This window comes from Anticarsia gemmatalis, chromosome 8 (genome assembly GCF_050436995.1).
Source record: "Anticarsia gemmatalis isolate Benzon Research Colony breed Stoneville strain chromosome 8, ilAntGemm2 primary, whole genome shotgun sequence".
Lineage (NCBI taxonomy): Eukaryota > Metazoa > Arthropoda > Insecta > Lepidoptera > Erebidae > Anticarsia > Anticarsia gemmatalis.
Window position 1 is genome coordinate 2,059,729 of NC_134752.1, and position 19,736 is coordinate 2,079,464.

The 19,736-nt window shown below is 32.7% G+C and overlaps 1 protein-coding gene across 1 annotated transcript in view; it reads right to left on the reverse strand.

The window, feature by feature from the left end:
• Positions 1-19,736, reverse strand: part of Gyc32E (Guanylyl cyclase at 32E) — a 117,807-nt gene that overhangs the window by 51,894 nt on the left and 46,177 nt on the right. Inside the window, exon 9 of the mRNA XM_076117440.1 lies at positions 7,854-8,006. Coding sequence (XP_075973555.1) covers positions 7,854-8,006 — 153 coding nt within the window. The remainder of the gene's footprint in view (positions 1-7,853; positions 8,007-19,736) is intronic.

A 19,736-nucleotide genomic window follows, 5' to 3' on the forward strand; every position in this document is an offset into this window, starting at 1 on the left:
TATTCCTGAGTTTTCATTTGTTTTATTTTATTCTTTATGGAGTCTACGGACTTCATTATTTCTATTTTAATATCTTTATCCATCTTACATTCAACGACCGCATTCACATAAAGAAGAACTAATACTAATTTACTTTGTATGTTATTCACAATTATATCAGTTTGTATCATCAACTCCATCAAATTTAAAAAATATATCAAAATTTTTTCTGTATCTGCCATTATTTAATGAACATTCTTTGTTAATAAGTATGAAATTGTAACGATTACTCCAAACTCTTTTACAAATATCTTTAAATTGGTTCCAATTTAAATCAGGGCTGACATGTTCCTCATAAATATGTTTTAAGTTCACATCATCTTGTTTAAATACTATAAGAAAATTTGCATTATCACGTAACAATTGCTTCGGGATTTTGGAATAAGTTTGAGATAAATAGAAACAATCGATTTGTTTATGTCGTCCCATACAGAAATAATTACGGATATTTGTCTGCTTCTCAGTTGCAACGTCATCAAAAATAAAAATGGAATTTGTTAAAGCTTCACTTGGAGCCATAACATCTTTATCATCATTAAATTCATAGAATTTAATCTGCGGAATTCTTTTCATTACTTCACTCAAAAAGCGATATTTTGGTTGAAAAGAGGTTTTAGAGTAAAGATATATATTTTTGAATTTCAGTCCATTTTCATGTAGCACTAAACTGATCATAACATTTGTTTTTCCACAGTTAGATGGCCCACATATTATACAACGTATTGTATTTGGTAATAAAGGGCTATGCTTTACGTGATGAGGAGAGTCACTAAAGCTTATATTATTAACATTCAGGGATATGGGCTGCTTGATCAACTGCATCTTGCCTATTAATATTATCACTAATAAACATACCAATATATACCCGCACAAAGTCTTACATTTTATGTTCCTTAAAATCAATATTCTTTATCCCCTCAATAACATTGTGAGGTAATTAAGTAAATTACTCGTAAGGTGATTTCATAAAAATATAAATAAAATCAAAATTCTGAGTAAAATATGTTCTTTATTAAGCTTACAAAAATCATTACAAAATTTAATGTTTATAAAATCGTGGCATACATCGTACAAATATAATATTTATTATTCTAACATATGCGGTCACAATGACCCCAAGGTAAAGTGTCTATTTGATTAGTTTGAACAAGTCTTTTATCATCTATTCTATTTAAAATTACTTTATTAACTTCCTGCGAATACAATACATGTTTGCTGGATTTTATCATATTCATCTTACATTGTAAAGTAATATTCTTAAATAAAACTCTCTTATAATTAGATATTTTCAAACGCTTTGTGACAGGCTTTGATACTCCTTTGGCTTTATTAATCTGCGTTTTTATTGACTTAATACAATAGAGTTTTGCTCTCAAACCTGTGAATTCAGTTATTACATCGCCACCTAATTCATCTTTAAACAAGCCGGGAATTTTATTATTTACATTTGGAATACCGTAAGGATTATTGAAATCAAAGTTACTGGTATCAAATTTTAATATATTTTCTTTCAAATCCTTATAAAAGTTTTGTGTATGTATAAAGTATAATAAACTGTCAGTATCAGTATAACATAGTTTAACATTTTCACCGTATTTATTTTTAATGAAATCATAATGAAAATTATACATATGTTGTTTAGCATATTCTAATACAGCAAAACCAACGTAGATAGGTCTATCTAAAACAAGTTTTTCGGGATTCAATTGAACTGCAAGAAAGTCTTCACTAAATATACAGATACTTTTTAAGTTTGGTTTAGCAATTAGTTTTTCTGCACCTATTGTTTTATTTGTTCTATTCTTATTATCATTCCACTTAGTCACCAATTTAACATCAACTTGTTTTCGTTTATTTTCTATAGTTTTTCCGAATATTGAATTATTCAGAAGTTTAAAGAAATCCCTTTCAAAAGATGTCTTTGCTGCTTGACGCAATTGAGTATTTAAGTCTATATACTTTTTTAAAAAGTTTTCTTGTTTAAATTGCAGTATGCGATGTATTTTTTTCAATACAAGACCATTTTTAATACATTCTTTTAAATGAATATAATGTATTACATATTTATACTTGTCATATAAGTTCGCTATTAACTTTTCTGTCTTTCCTCCTATGGGTATGAACTTTTCTGGAGCGAAAGGCAAATCACTGTGTAAATTATGTAAGTGTTCGGGATACATTAGATCAACTTCTAAAATGTAGCCGTACTCAGCATCATCAGAGGTGTCAAATAGACGAAATGTTAATATTTCAGGGCTTGTCAAAAATTTAAAATCTGATATTGGTAATTTTCTAGTCATTGCATATCCATAAAGATTGTTACAGTCAAGATATACTAAAAACGTTGATGGTTTAGAATCATCAAAATGAGGGATATAAATATTATTGGCTTTAGCATATCGGTGGGAACATTGTGCTAATCCACCACGTATTCCTTTTTCTATCATATTATAAATGTCTAAATCATGAATCAATTCTAATTGAACGCCAGTGTAAAGGAGCATAGCGTCCCAACTTAAACCGGGGGAACTTACATAGTAAGCAGGATCAAGATTATAATATTGTAAACATATATTTCTAAAGTTTTCAAAAATATCGCACAGCAGTAAAACATCGCACTTCAAATATAAATCAGTATATTCACCAAGACTTCTAATATTAAAGAAATTCCAAATAGTTTGCGCATGTTCATATTCGCTATCTGTTAAATGTTTCATTTGCAAGCTGTTGTAAAAATAACGCTTTGGAGGAAGCTGTGTCTCATTATATTTGTCCCATGAATCAATATATTCGTAGGGATATATACCTTTCCTTCGTATCAAATCAAATTTTTCGTCAGCAGGAAAAAGTGATCTTAGATTTAAAAAATCACTGTCTGCTAAGCTTTTACTCAAATTATCTAGGCTTGAACTAAGAAACTGGAATGAATCAATGAATTTAATTTGCAAAGGTTTATTATATTTATCGGTTTCAATAAGTTTAGTAATACTTAAATATTTTTCTTTTGTCTTGGGAATTATTTTTATTTCTCCATCGTATTTTGCCAATTCTTTGATAAATAAATGGGAATCGTAACCGGATAGATTATGAAAAACGATAGGTATGAATGAACATACTCTATAAATTAAATGTGAATACAGTGTGAATGTGCTGCGCCTCTATACTCTGATGAAATATGATCATGATCTCGCACTTTGTCATCAAACAACAATTGTTTACAAATATGACATGTGCTGGCATTGTGATAACTATTAATTTGCTCTGGAGTCATTGGTTTCATGGCTTTAACAGTTGTCAAGATCTCATGGATTGATTTAGTTTCTTCAATGATTTTCTGAACAAAAACTTGTACACAGTCTTCTCCTCGATAAGTTACAAATTTATTTAATTTTCTGTCATGTGAGCAACACACATAGTATGCAAAACATGAAGGCTGGTGCAATTTATTCTTTATAGTATTTTTATCAGTATTTGTTTCATTAAAATCGCATAACAGGCTTTCAAAATCGGCATATATAACAAAATTAATTTTTTGTTGTCTCTCAAAGTGTTTAAACTGTAACGTACTGTTTTTATCAGGTAATATAGTTATAATCTTAGAACATGCATGAGAATGAAATTTTGCTGGACTTGTAAAAAATTGTAAACATGTCTCACATAAATACATTCGACCTTTATGTCGTGAAACTTGGCGTCTCACTAAACGTAATAAGTTTTTTATCAAACAATAATGACCTCTGTTATTTTTCTCGTAATATAATAAATTTACATGTTTATCTCTTCTGAAATTTGTTACATAAAGGGGACCAGTTACATTGTAATGTTTATCCAGTCCATAAATATTAATACTTAAATCACAATTCTTGTTCTCAAACAATTTGATATCTTTGGGTGATGGTGGGAATGTAATTCCAGTTATATTAAATATCGTGCTAAAATGTGGATAAGAGCTTGTCCTGCAGACATTATATTTAACTGGAAATAATGCTGCTAGAACGCTCCATAAAAAACAATATTCATCATCATTCTTAATATTTATACAACTCTTTGTATTCTTAATAACATCTGGTAGCTCTATGTAAGATCCACCTCTCATGGGAGAATATTTATTTATATTTATTTCTAAGTGACTCAGTGATGTGAATGACCATCCTGATTCACAGTGCTCAAATTCGGTTAATTTCGACTTAAAAGTATCTCTTAAATTTAAATAAAGTTCATTAAAATCTGTACTTTTATAAATAACTTCGTATTTTGTATTAAATGACTTCAACTGTTGCTCACCTGTTTTACTTAAAACAAAGTAAGCAAATAGCTCAAAGTTTATTTTAATACATGTATTCTTTAATAATGATATCTCAATCAGTTTCAAAATGTCATCTCGCTTACCATCCAAGAACGTCTCTGCTAAGAGGTACTCGTCTTCTATGGATGGATTTAAGCGATAAGTCATTATTCTGTTCTTAAATGCTGTGGCTATTATATCAATATTTTCAAACTCTGATTTTATCAAACAATTCGATTTGTGGATATTAGTTCTTTTATGATATCTGTATTCATCTCTAGGAATCTCAATTTTACATTTATCACAATTTATACAGGATCTTGATGGTGAATCAGTAGAGGATGGTTTTGCTGAAAAGAATAATTTAAAAGAATAGTAGTAATACATTTATTTAAATACATTTATATAATATACATTATTATTCTAAGTATAAAGTATTGTCAATACACTTAAATCATAGTATGAGTTAAATTAACATTTATTCTATAAAAGTAATAAGATTATACATAATATACCTGGAGATTAGTTTAGATAGTATTAAGTATTCTACTGGTACGAGCTTATAAAAGTTGGTGTACGATTTTTAAATTCTTTCCTCGTCTCCTTTATAAATTCATTTATATGTTTCCAGGACTCAGTGTTTGAATTTGTTTTATTTTTTATAGTTATTACGGAATGCCGCCATCGATTGACTGGTGGCACCCGCTCAATTTCATCAGTATTATAAATCTTCAATTCAATATAATAATTTCCAGTTTTATCTTCATCTATTTGACGCGAAAAACCGTTTGCTAATCGCCTTGTTATGTAGGAATAAATGGGTGCTATTTTTTTACCGGTCGTGTTGCTACGATGCAGTTCGTCGTCGTCGTCGCTATCGGTGCCGAAGAGATCTCGCGCCGTAGCTTTCGCCTTCGTCTTCTTCGTAGTAGAAGGCTGGCTATCTGATGTCTTCTCAGGAACCTTTCGCTTCTTCTTGCTTGATTTTGTAGGAACGTCAACTGTTGACTCGTCGGATGATGGGAACAATTGGTCAGCCATTTGCTTAGACCTGAAAATAATAAATAATATTAGTAACTAAGTGGCAATAGTAACTTTATGATAAAGCTCCCCAATGGATAATAGATTGCTTTATTTTAAATAAATTATTATATTATTAAAGATTGAATACCTAGAAGAGCTTTTAAAATAGTTGAATGATCAAATAGTAGAATTATTGAATAGTTGATTGATCGAATAGTCGTTATTAAAAGTTTAATGACTGAATAATAGAATTATTGAATAGTTGATTGATCGAATAGTCGTTATTAAAAGTTGAATGACTGAATAGTAAAATTAGTAAATTATCAAATAGAAATAAAAGTACTTACATCTTAGAGAAGATCTGGGAAGCTTCTAGGTACCGAGGGGAGCAGCTCCTGCTTGTAGCTCTTGAACAAATGTTATACGGTCTTCCTTCAGTAGCTACACTCTTAAATAGTGGTAAATCTACGTCACAGTATCCCAAATATAGAAAAGGGCACGTGTATTAAATGCTGTGTCAGAAAATATAATCCAAATACGATAGTTTACATTACCTTAAGCATTGTAACATAACACTAATTTAGCTTATTATGATAATACTTTCCCGACTGCATCAAAGATGATGTGTTTAATGTATTTATTTTGTGAAACCAATTTCGTTAACCACGTTAATTTGTATAATTGCGCTATGGTGATCAACTGATCACATAGCTAATAAACATGCATAATCAGTATGTTAAAAATACATATTAATTCATATTGATATAGTAAAATATATTTATCTCTTGGTGACTTACAAATCATAAGTTAAATTAATTTATGTAGAAATTAATAAACATAGTCTCTGCCTACTCCGTTGGGAAAGAGGCGTGATGAATATGTATCTACGTGTGTATGCATGTAAAAATAGGCGAAACCGATCACAAAAATAGTATGTTGATATAACGATATTGTTTTGATTAGTCTCCTTATAAAGAAATGCTTACATTGTAAAAAGTAAAATAATTATCTACGACATACTACTTACGATGACTTCACTCGCCGTATCTTCTCGATTAAATGTATGACAAAATATAGAGCGAACAAACGAACAGTCGTATTTATGTTATGAATGTATAATTATGGTAAACAATAATATATTAGGCGTCATGGTGTCTTACGGTTTCAATTACATGATACCATTTTAGACTGTGAATAAATATGCAACAAAATCATACGATTTTGAACTCTATAAATGAAAAAATATCATATATAAGTAAATGAAAAAAAAAATATTTTTAAATCTATTCTGTTTCTACTTCGAGCGACATAGCGTTATTGCAGTGCAATGTCGGTAAGTAATTATTTTATTTGTAAAGTATAGTACAATTATACTTTAACCTTAATATAATATAATGGGTGGTATAAAGAATATTTCTGATTATTCCACAGGACACAGAAGATCTTTTCAATTTTATACCTATGGATCAAGCACCAGTGCAACAAAAGGCTGGACAAAAAACGCTGGGTCTTACACGCAAGAGATCAAAAACAGATCAAACATTTTTTCAGTATATAAAGAAACCCGTCACTCGAGGAACAAAAATAATTAAGATAGAAATTTATGACACCGACAATTTCCTAAAATCTGAACAACCGATATGCAACTGTGAAGCTGATGTGTGTGTTCAACATATCGTGAAAACTACATTATTTGATGACATTTATACCAGTACGAGAGAATTAATATCCAAAATTCAAGACGATATTGAAACAAAAGCATAGACTGACTAAGTAATTTGTATGATAAATTCTATACCATGTGTTTGAATGTTGTAAATAAATATGTATAAATGAGCATAATTTAAAAAATGTGTAACTTGAAATAAATTGATACTAAAATTAATATTTAGTTTATTTTCTATCTCATAAACTGCAGCACCTTTATAAGGCAGCGGCGGACGGTGCGTACGCGCATTCCAATACCAGCTACGTAACGTGTCGTATGGATCACGTGCTGCTTGAATGCGAGATATTGTTACCTAAAATGTCTTCTTGAATCATTGAATGAATCTAGCGTGCACTTTGTAAACCAGTAAAGAATTAGAATGCTTATACCTGAATTATGAATGCTGAATGAATGAATAATATACATGAATTTGAATGATTGTAGATTTTATTAATCAAATGCACATTGAAACGAATAAATAGGAATTAGATATAGGTTTAAGTTAGTATATTAAAAATAGTGTTAATTTAACAATACCAGAATCTCTATATTATTATTGGGTACTTTGCAGATTTATTTGCTCGGCGGCACGCGTTGGAGACGCTTACTTTAACTACAATATATCAATCCGATATTAATATCTATTTTCGAATAATAAGAATGAATGAATGACTGAATGTTGGTTGAAATTGGGTGTTTCTGGATCTGATCTGATCCAGAAACCCCAATTTCAACCTACTCACCTCACACGCAACTACTTAACAACTAAGTTATCTTTATAAAAATAATACGACTTACATCAAATCCCTGCACAGATCTGTATGTAGTAGGTCTGAGGAGCTTCATGAGAGTGGCTCCATCTGTCGGCGGGAGACCAGACCTCATGGCTGCGGTGGCGGCGCGCGCCCATAACGTCACTGCATCGTATAGATGAGCTGCTTCTATTGGCACCTGTTGAAAAGAAAAATGTTGAATTGGTAGAAAATATAGTGCTTTTTCGCGGGTCAGTTGTATGAAGGGTGCCCTGTCCGGTAAAGTAATGGATTGACTAGTAGGGAACATGACATAGAATTAGGGAGTTACGATACCGGATTGGGTAAAGTGGCATATGGTTTCGGCAAGCATATAAAAGTGGTATCTCCAAGTTTGACCTTTGAAGTTAAGACCGAGAGAAGAGATATAAGGAAACAATATTAATATCTACTTTCCATTTAAACAAATTAAACGAGACCACCCCTTATAGGTTGAGGTCTGTATCGCGATTCTTTGCCACGCTGTCGAAAAAAATTGTATGACAATCGGTTCAGTGCCTCTAGCGGGCGTCCTTGAAATTATTTTTGCATAACATTTTAAGTGTCAAACTGTCGATACTCGAAAGTACAGACTGTACACAATCGTGCTACTGTCTAACTTCAATCACCACAGAAGTAATGAAAGAGGAACGACAATATAACTAAAAAGACTAACGACAATAAACTGCACTAAAACTTAAATACCGGCTATAAATACTCCAGCACAGAGGCAGCACAAAAATAAAGTATTAAAATACTTTCAAACGATATGCCTGACCTAAATACGTTGGTAACTTTCATTCAACAAGCGTCAGGTGCTATATTCAACAGTATCGGAAGAATTTACAACGACTTGCTTTTATTGAGTTCCTTGCAATATCATTTTGCGTGAGAATGCCATAAAATATTGCAAGAAAAGATTTATAATGGTAGCAAAATTGTTACAATTGTTTTGCTTTGGAATAGTTTATAGTCCGATAACTTAGTAGAAACTTGATTGCGGTTGCAAGTGGAAGGTTCGCGGTTGGTAGATGAGTACACTATTGTAACAACAGGCTTATGCAGCTGACGGTGACCTATTTGATACAAATTCTTTATTTTGGACATTCACAGAATGATTACGTACGTTTTAGTGTTATTTTTTTTCTTTTTCATGCTAATGCTGCCCCGCTTATGCCCGATAAAATGGTAAAACGTAAAACGATTGCAGATTTGATTATACTCTACTCAACATAATAAATTACATTTGTAATCTGTTATTAAATGATCATTAATCAAAAGAAGAATGATAACAATACATGTCTACGAATATATTGAAATATTTTATTATTTTCGGTTTAAAAAAATATGCGATGCTCTAAAAACATTATCCAGTTACTTTGTCGGTCAAAGAAAAATATTTTATTTAAGTTAAAAATGCCTTAGCTTTTTTAACGACATTATTACAAGTGCCTCTAGTATAAAGGCTATTTGAAACGCTTTTCCTATTTTTCGTAATTACGTACGTAATTATCAAGAACTTTTCAAATATATCCATAAATCAAAGTACTGAGAGGTAATTTCCTATTTCTAACGAGAACGTTAAACTCTTGCATTAAAACTATTTTTTATCTAGTTTCTTTTTCATGTACTTAAGCTTCTAAAGATCGTACCAAGTGGTGTTTTCTCGGCTCTGCCTACCCTTACAGGAAAAAGTACAAGTAATTATGTATGTATATAAAAAGTGTACTGTACTACTCTGGTAAAACATTACAACTACAAAGCTGTGTTCCAACAAACTTTTCTCAATGTATATATAAAGTGTGTGTGAGGCTTTACAAAGTCGTACCTTGTTACAGTTGTTACCGACCTGCACAATATACAAGTTATTGCCCTAGTTACTTTATATTGCTATTTGATATACGTGGAATACTGGAGTTCCCGCGATATGTGTATTTTTGTACTTTAACCTAGATAAAGGAATAATGCAGCTGTTTGTTAAAAGGATTTTTTATCACTTCTTTTCTTATTTTATACGTGGTTTGAATAGCATTTGTACGCGCTGCTGTTTAAAATAATAAATCAGCCAGTTTTTTCATCAAAAGTAACAGCCAAAGTCTGTAATGTAAAAATGTCAGCCAAATTAGTTTCTTCCACAAATTTAAATAAATATATACTAATATTAATAAAGATAATAAAATAAAGAGCAGTGATAGCCGAGTGGTATAAGTTGACGCCTCCCACGCAAGTGGTCGCAGGTTCGAACCCGAGGCAACACACCAATGACTTTTCGAAGTTATGTGTGTATTAGAAATAATTGTCACATGCTCCAACGGTGAAGGAAAAACATCGTGAGGAAACCTTGCATGCCTAAAAATTTGTTTAATACATTTATTGAGGGCATGCAAAGTCCCCAACCCGCAATTGGCCAGCGTGGTGGACTCAAGGCCTAACCCCTCCCTCATTACGGGAGGAGACCCTTGCCCAGCAGTGGAACATTAATGGGTTACATTTATTCATTTATTATACTAATATTATAAAGCTCAAGAGTTTGTTTGTTTGTTTGTTTGAACGCGCTAAACTTAGGAACTACTAGTCCGATTTGAAAAAATATTTCAGTGTTAGATAGTCCATTTATCGAGAAAGGCTATAAGTTACCTATATATCATCATGCTAAGACCAATAGGAGCAGAGTACCAATAAAAAATGTTACAAAAACGGGGAAATTTTGATCCATTCTCTCTTCTGTGACATAAGCGAAGTTGCGCGAGTCAGCTAGTGGGAAATAGATGTCAATGGCTATGACTGTTACTTTAGGTATATATGAAAAAACTGCTTGATTGTAATGTAAAGTAAAAGTAAAGTCCCTGCATAGTATAGAATCCAACTTTTTATAAAAGTACTAGCTGACCTGCGCAACTTCGCTTGCGTCACATAAGAGAGAATGGGTCAAAATTTTCCCCGTTTTTGTAACATTTTTCTCTGTTACTCTGCTCCTATTGGTCGTAGCGTGATGATATATAGCCTATAGCCTTCCTCGATAAATGAGCTATCTAACACTGAAAGAATTTTTCAAATCGGACCAGTAGTTCCCGAGATTAGCGCGTTCAAACAAACAAACAAACTCTTCAGCTTTATAATATTAGTATAGATTAGTATAGATATTATTTTTTATTTTATTTTTACTTGACTACTAGATTTTTTCAATTCCAAACATCCAAAAATCAGAATTTCTATTAATAATTTCGAACTGTGTCAGTGGCGAAGGTTACACCCGCAGTCACACACTGTTCACGCGAAAACCTTGTTTTAAAATGTTGCAATATTGTTGGAAAACAAACAAAATGGACATGTCAAAGGGTATTCCTGTAAGCTGTAGTTTGACAACTAGGTCGGACAAGTTAAACTATGTTGGATAGGTCGCGTTCCCTTTACGAGCCTGGTATTTTTAGATACAGTTACTCGTAAATGGTGGACTTCATTAAAATAACTTTAACTAGCTCTACTTGTTGGTCTAGGAGGGGATAAAAAATGTTTCTACGAAGCAAATGCTTTCAAGCAGTGTTCCTTAGTCTATGTCTACTAGTGACTAATTGCATGGAAATAATACGTGTAATTGCATGAAAATGGTCACTTGATTTGCCGATATTAGCATATTATATGGTGATAATATGCTAATATCGGCAAATCAAGTGACTATTTCAATTCCAAACTTCCAAAAATCAGAATTTCTAGGAAAATCTACTGTTATTATATCTATATATCTACATATATTTTTAGATACTGTTACTCGTAAATAGTGGACATTCGTTAAAATAACTTTAACTAGCTCTACTTGTTGGTCTAGAAGTTAAAGGGCTGTTTTCAAAGCAAATGCTTTGAGAAATATTTATATGTGCTAGCTGTGCATTGCTGTTTTTGTGGTTGTTTAGAATATATGAAACCATTTAAATGATAAGGTGTTTATTTAAAATTTTCTGTATTGCATTAGACATAAAATAATGCTGGAATGTTCCGAATATGCATCCAGGAATAATTTTCTATTGTCGTCTATATATCTAGGTAAGGTTTTAATTTAAAATCTCGAATGGAAACCTTATCTAAAATATTAACAAAAAGGTATAAAGTGACGAAATTAATGTCGCTTGTTGACAATTAATGACTAAATAATTAGGTTTAAGAACCGAGTTGAAGAGTTTGTGAATAATATCAAAACAATTCCGAAAAGCCAACTCTTAGTAAACAACAATATCAAATGTTTATTAGAATACGGGAATTAACGTGAACACGCATTTTACCTTAAACTTTACATTTTAAGGTAAAATGCGTGTTCGCGTTAATTCCCGTATTCTATTATACATTAAACATGCAACGCGAGAGTTTAAAAGTTATGAGAACAATATCAAAATAAGCTACTTATTTTAATGCTCAGAGATTATTATTAAATAGGTTTGATTTAATTTATTCTCTTGAGAAATGTATTTCTTTTTTAATGTTTTTCATTATCTTAAAACTTTTAGTAACGTAGTTTGAAAATTACTAAGGATAGGCTTATAATATAAACGATCAAAATTTTCACGCAATTTTGACTTTCATTCAATCAAAAACTAAGAACAAAGAGATGCTTAGTATAAGATGAATGAGGCCGAAATCATAAAATATTTAACACAAAAAATATTTAAAACGAAATAAAATTATACACTTTTACACTACCTAGCAAGAGCTTACTCACGGAATAACACATCAAATAGAGGCTTCAGCCTTGAGGCTACTACACTAGTTAGATATTTTAGTACTAGTATAAAATTTTGTGAGGTCAGTGCATAAAGGTTTTTATTACGACCAGTGCAATATGCTCTAACTATTGAAGAATATTAAAATGGGATAGAACTCGGAACCGGCAAGCATGTGAATAAATACATATCATGAGCTACTCACACACGGTCATCTGATTCCAAACTAAGCAGAGCTTGTACTATGGTAACCAGATAACTTATAAACATACTTATATACATAGATAATATTACGTATTTTTCCCATAGGGGTAGAAAGGGACCAAAGAACGCCATTTGGAACGATCCTTACAAACTTCCCTTACCTCATTTACATACATACATCTTGCCATACATGACCGCCTATTACGAGTACTATGCACTTGACCTTTTGCAAGACATCACCTAGACCTAAATTATATATACTAATATACCTTTAGATAAATTTACAACCAGGCTCAGAATAGATATTCATCACACAAATATTTGTCACTGTGCCAAACGTTCCGTTGAAGTAAACTACCTCCGATTGTTCAGTCTCTAGAGACTACAAATGACACTATTCTCTACCCAGTTTAAATTAGCTTCATTTATATTTCACATCATGTCATATATGTATGTATGTGGGATAGAGTGAGTGCCCTTGTTATTTTAAAAGCGTATCTCTACGATGACATAACAATTGGTTCTGTAAAACAAAAGATACGACCTACTTTTATTTAAGAATGTCAGTGTTTGTCTCCAAATGAAATTAAAATGGAGCAATTCAGAGTAAACATGTTACAAAATATATTCAAAACGTAAAAAAAAAATAGCAGATAATAGATATACCTATAACAAAAAATACTATACGCAACATTAAAAATGAATCACAAAAATGTTAATGGAGAGTAGGACAATATTTCTGTAACCGATGGGATAAGGTTTGTATGGGATCGATGAGATCAAATTACCACGGGAATGGAATCAACGGGTAAAAATTTTGCCCGTACGAAGTTGGGCCCGTCTACAATCACCGACTAGTGCACTGAGTTTATTATTTAATGAAGTCTGTTCAAAAACGCATTACTCCCAACTAGATAACCAATAAACTTAGTTCGAAGCTTCAGTTAGGAAATTTATAACATCCTCCGACTTACATAAACCTATCATAAGAACTTGCAAACTTAAACTACCGACTTACGTAAACAGTGTTGCTAAAGTGGTCTCACGTTTTATAATTCACTCATGTTGTAACAAAAATGTGAACACGCGTGACTCGCAGAGACGTAGAATAATGTAACACAATTAATTAGCAGTCGTGCTGCGGTGAGTTTTATTTATTGTAGGAAGCATATTAGTTACTACAAAGTTACTCTACAAGGTTTTGCAAGTGGGTGACTTACATATATGATAATAACTGAGTGTGAAAAACACGGGGACGATTAAAAAAAAAATAGTTTCTATCCGTACCGGAATGAAAACTATACCAAATTTTATTTAAGTAAATTGATATTCAACGGAGTTCGCCTTACCGAGAAGCAGAGTTACTTTTACTTTTATTATATTACAGATAGGACTTCTCAAAATTACTAATATGAAATTTATAATCCTAAATATGATCTTTACCTCGACGTTATAATTTTTATTGTGTTACATACACAATGTGTCAAACGTCTTTAGGTAATGAAAACCTAATTGACTACACATCACCTTTCACACATAAAGTAACATGCAAGAAAGTACTGCAAACGTGACTCGAGTTGTAGAATAACGTAACTAAATCAATTAGCACTCGCACTACAGTAGTGGTAAAATGCATTTTAAGCCTTTTGTTTTATAAAGAGATACTCCAGTTACAGATAAAAAAAGAATAGCAACACACATTGTTTTAAATAAGGTGTTCAATTGTTCTACATTTGGTGTGAGTACTTCTTTAATGGAGCTGCAATGCAGTCGAACGAAAACTTTCCGACTCAAATATTCTTACATTTATACAAGATTGTTTTGATTTCTAGGCTCGAAGTCAAGGCCTAACCCCTCTCACATTTCGGGAGGAGACCCTTGACCAGCAGTGTATCATTAACGGGTTAAATTTAATCTATTTTTTACTGCCAATAAATTTCCGCCCGCTCATCATGACGGTTTGGTTTCGATTCCTGGGTCGTGTCAAGTGTTGGTCCTTTTTAGTTAATGTTAGTTTGTTTATCAATAGTAGCCCGTAGATATTGCAATGGGCATACGCCATAATACGATGTATGGTACAATGGTATCATATGGTATCTCCGTTACCGTTACTTTCCATCTGTACATAGTACTAGGTATGTTCCACAGTTTCGGTCACGTTTATGATGATTACTTCGTTCTACTCTTCGCCGTAGCTGCTTTAAATAAAAAGGTTATGAATGAATTTTATTATCATACACAAAATGTTTAATCAAAACTTCTGGAAGTTCTAGAGAAACCCTTTGGCTTTCATATTTTAGTACTAATTGTTCTTATGACTGAACTTGTGTAGATGTCGAAAATTAAGTAGTTGAAGTTAAACCTTATGACTGATTCGTGGTGCAAAAAGATAGATGAAACTATATTTTTGCAAAATTTCTCAAAAAATGTATTAATAACGGGATCAAAAGATTTACTGTGAAAGTGTAATAGGCAGACGGACTTTTGCATTTATGGTATTTGTATGGAAAGATATTTTTATTGTGAATTCATTGAATTGGTAATTGATAAGCTTAAACGAATACCAAAGGTTAATTCTCTTTTATGTGGTCTGTCGTCATTTTAGCGTGGAAGCTGTTTAATTTGTTGGAAATCCTTTTGGATTAACGACTGTTGACCTAATTGTTCCTAGAAACGAATAGTCCAACGACATAATTAAGAGCCTCGTATGCATGATTCACGGCTATCGCGGGTATGAAAAATTTGCAATTAAGAACATCAGTGATGTGCAGGCTTATGCAGCCTGTTATGACTGTAGCCTGTTTGATTCAGCTTTATTTTGGAAATACTAATCAATAATCTAGAAATAAGTGTAGAAAAATCGTTCATGCCAAGGCTCTCTACTTAGTTTTCGGACTACATACAAGTACCTTTGTTTCTACCTCTGATTAATTTAACTTTGATTACCACATGTCGGTCTCAACTCGAGTGAGGTTCTGCTATTGTCAACATTACCTCACTCGAGTTTAGTTTAAATTAGTTAAGTTAAGGTGGGTTTGTCAGCAAGATTGTGTGTTATTAACTACAGTACCGCAATTCTACCACTGTCGACAACCGACAACCGGCAAGCTATCGAAAAATGTTATATGACAATCGGTTCAGCGCCTCCAGCGGGTGACATAGAAACTATTTTTGCAGTACATTTTAAATGTCAAATACTCGAAAGTACCGACTGTACAGAATTGCGCCACAGTTCATATGATATGAAAGGCATTTTATTCAGTGTATTTTTGTTAAACCGATCTTTATCCGTAACATGTATCTCAGATGACAACTAGTGTACGTCAAATTGATGGTCACTGTTCAGTTCTTTGCTGCTTTGACAAAACGTGTTAGTTACTATATTTCAAAGGAAAAAACAAAGTTTAGTATAGTGGCTTTCAAAAAGTTCTCAACTGAGATACGTCAAAACTGCTTTAGAGGAAATTCAGTAGTTCAAGGAAATATATAAGCTTCATAAAGAAAAAACGAGACCCCTATGCAAACACGCCGAGGACTTTTAACTTCTTGGAAGATACCGTAAATCTATATTATTTCAATATGGATCCTGTATATCAGACCTACATTTATACGAATATGAATAATTTATCAAAAGAAAGCACCATTCTGTGCCGATTATTTCTACACCACTGAACGCGCTTACGTTGCAAAATGGCGATATAAAATATGACCAAAGTTTTTTACACAAAAGACAGATAGATTCCTTTGTCAAACTGATAAAGAATTTTCAGAATAACATTATATTGTCAATACGTAAGCGAGTTCTGAATGTCTTTTGTGAAGCGATACTAAACACTAAACAAATACTACTCACAGAGTTGAGTGTTCCTTTCATAAAACATCACTTTAGTGACTGTTTTCATACACATTATAAACAAATTGAAAGCAACGTGCATAAAAAAATACATCACTTTAGTAACTGTTTTATGGGATGGGTAACTATGGCGAAATAAAATATCGACGAGAAACGAACTAGGTTCTTGCGCTAGCGTATATTTTTTATGTGTTGGACCATAAATATGTGATTAAGGGTGCATTTTTAAAGATTTTGTAGCGCGTTCCTCACAATCGGCACTAACGAGAAGCGAGCCTGTAAAATTGCTTGATAGTAGTTACATACAGATTAGTTTCTCATATGAGCCTTGTCAATATTCGATTATCAATATTCGTTAGTGGTAGATACTTTGTATAGGTAATTAAACTTAGCCAAGTGTGTGGATCAGTTTATTTTTCCCACGAATACGTCCAAAAATAGATACAAGAATAAAACCACCCCTTTGCTAAAAAAATATTCCCGGACAAAAATATATTTTCTCTCGGCGTATGGAGATTAACCGGTATCCAAGGTCACAATATAAACTGTTAATTCTAATGAAATTTCTTTAAAAAATATTAACAGTGACCTGAATAATTTGAAGATGTTTGAAGTGCGATGTTGCAAGGGGATTATGATTTCGATTCCCACACAATCAAGCGTCTGCCCTCCGCTTCCATGTTTTTTTTTAAATGTACTGTTTACGAACCCAGTGAATCTTTTCAGGCAAACGAAGTTGCCAGCAGATTTCTGTTCTAATAATAAGCAAATTCACTTGTCAAAACGCGGCACGATATTACTGAAAGTCTGTAATCGTGCAATTGATCAATTACTCAACTACCCGCATTGCAGTTTCACTGTCTGGTACTAGCGAGTACTTAACGATACTGCACTGCGACTGAAAGATGATTAAATTTATTATTTATAATAATAATAATAATACATTTTTGAAATATTAAAGCAGTCGAAAAGGGCCTCTACGTGTTGGCTTCGGACCCACGCACGCCTTCCAAAAATCCGGGACTCCATAGTCCCGAGATGATGTACAGACTTACATAATAATAATAATAAGTGTAAGTGGCTAGTGGGCCAGTGATGCCGGACCCTCAGGGAGCAAGTGATCTGAGTTTAACGTCCAGCGAGGCCTCTCCGTCCTTCAGCCACTCACGTCCCTGTTGCCCCCTTGTTGCTATTTATGCGACTTGTTTAGGGTGGCCCAGTTTGTGAGTTGGCAAGTCTCCGCCTGCCATTTTTACATGTTTTCAACATTGTTATCGGCAGGCGCCATAGTTCCCATAGATCCCCAGTTTTTCTAGTTCATAAGCACCCCATCCCAATAGCCCAAGTAGTATATACCGTTAGTTTTGCCATAGTCCCACACAGTCCGGTGATTGTCCTTGGGTGCATTTCATAGTGTGCACAGGGATAATCACCGGATTGTGTAATCTACATTTTTGAAATATTAAAGCAGTCGAAAAGGGCCTCTACGTGTTGGCTTCGGCCCCACGCACGCCTTCCAAAAATCCGGGACTCCATAGTCCCGAGATGAGGTACAGACTTACATAATAATAATAATAAAGTTCTTTATTTGTTCTCTCACACAGAAAAATATAAAGTGGTGATATCATCAAATTAATAATATTAGTATATTATAAATTCAATAATTCTCGTTTTTAGATAAATGACGCGTTTGTTACTAATACAACTTTAAATTTTTTGTTACATAACTTTTCCATTGTTTTGAATCTGCGTTACAATTATTAATTACTAACTTTGTTTTATCAGTTGACCGCTAGTTTTCGGCTTACTATAATATTATACCGTAGCGCAATTATTTACAGTCAATACTAAGGAACATCGAGAATTTAAGCACGATGAATACAAACACAAGTAGCCAAATAAAGTCTCACTATTAGGATAGTAGACATGAAACTTGAGTTCCTCTAGTGAATTAGTACAGGGAAATATAAACGAGAGGTAGAGATAAAATACCTAACGTAGTAACGTAATCGTATATACGCAAATAAATTGGGCAGAAATAGTAGTAAAGGCCAATATAATGTAATAAACTAGTTATAGCCGGCGACTTTTACCGCATTGTAGAATTTCTGGATAACTGTTTTGCGGTTCCAACTAGGGTTGTAACATCAGATCGTATTTTTCTCAAAAACTTACATTTCAGGTACCGCAAAACTTAACGCGAGTTAATTAAGAATATTGTTTTTATGATCTATGATTGCGCTCAAAAGTCACAAAGTCTCCTAAAATGTAAAAAAACCCATCCCGCTTACGGTAAATCGTACGATTGAAATTAAAACTTTGTTTCTGTATCCACTAAACATGGCACGGTGCTAGAACTTTAATTGTTATATTAGTTCAAAATTAGACTATTAGTACGATTCTCTACAATTGGAACCATCGAGAGTCGAGAGTTTGACATTTAAAATGTACTGCCAAAATAGTTTCTACGACGCCCGCAGGAGGCACGGAACCTTTTCGATAGCTACGATTAGCTTCGATAACCTGAAATTTTTCGATAGCTAGCCGGTTTTCCGTTGTGGATAGTGGTAGAGATCGCGGTACTGTGCAACGAATGCTTTTGAAGGCTAATCGCAAGCTTTTATATAGGTATTAAATGTCTAAAACTAGAATACATAGGTATTCGATACAGCTCCGTTACAACCCTAGTACCAAATACATAGCCAGTCGTAATGTGGTCTAGTTACTCAGTTATTAACGATGAAAATTATTTGAGTTTTAATCATAAAGAGGAACGAGTTTGCGCCATTTGTCGCGTGGTTTAGTCCGAATAGCGACATTTTGTTTGTGTAAAGGCTAGAGTTTTCGGAATACGGAGAATTGTTGATGGAATGTGGCTTTTGGTAACAGTGAAACATTGTCGTTTTGTAAATATGTATTATAATTTTAGGCATGTTTTGCATGGTAGAACTAGCGTATTCATCGTAGGTTCGAATCCTGCTTAAATATTTGTATGCTTATCACAAATTCTTGAGTTTGGATGTTAATTTATAATCTAAATATGAATGTATGTATTTAGAAGTATGAGACTAAAAATTGATGAACAGTTTTTCTACAATTAGGTATTTGTAAATGTTTTGCC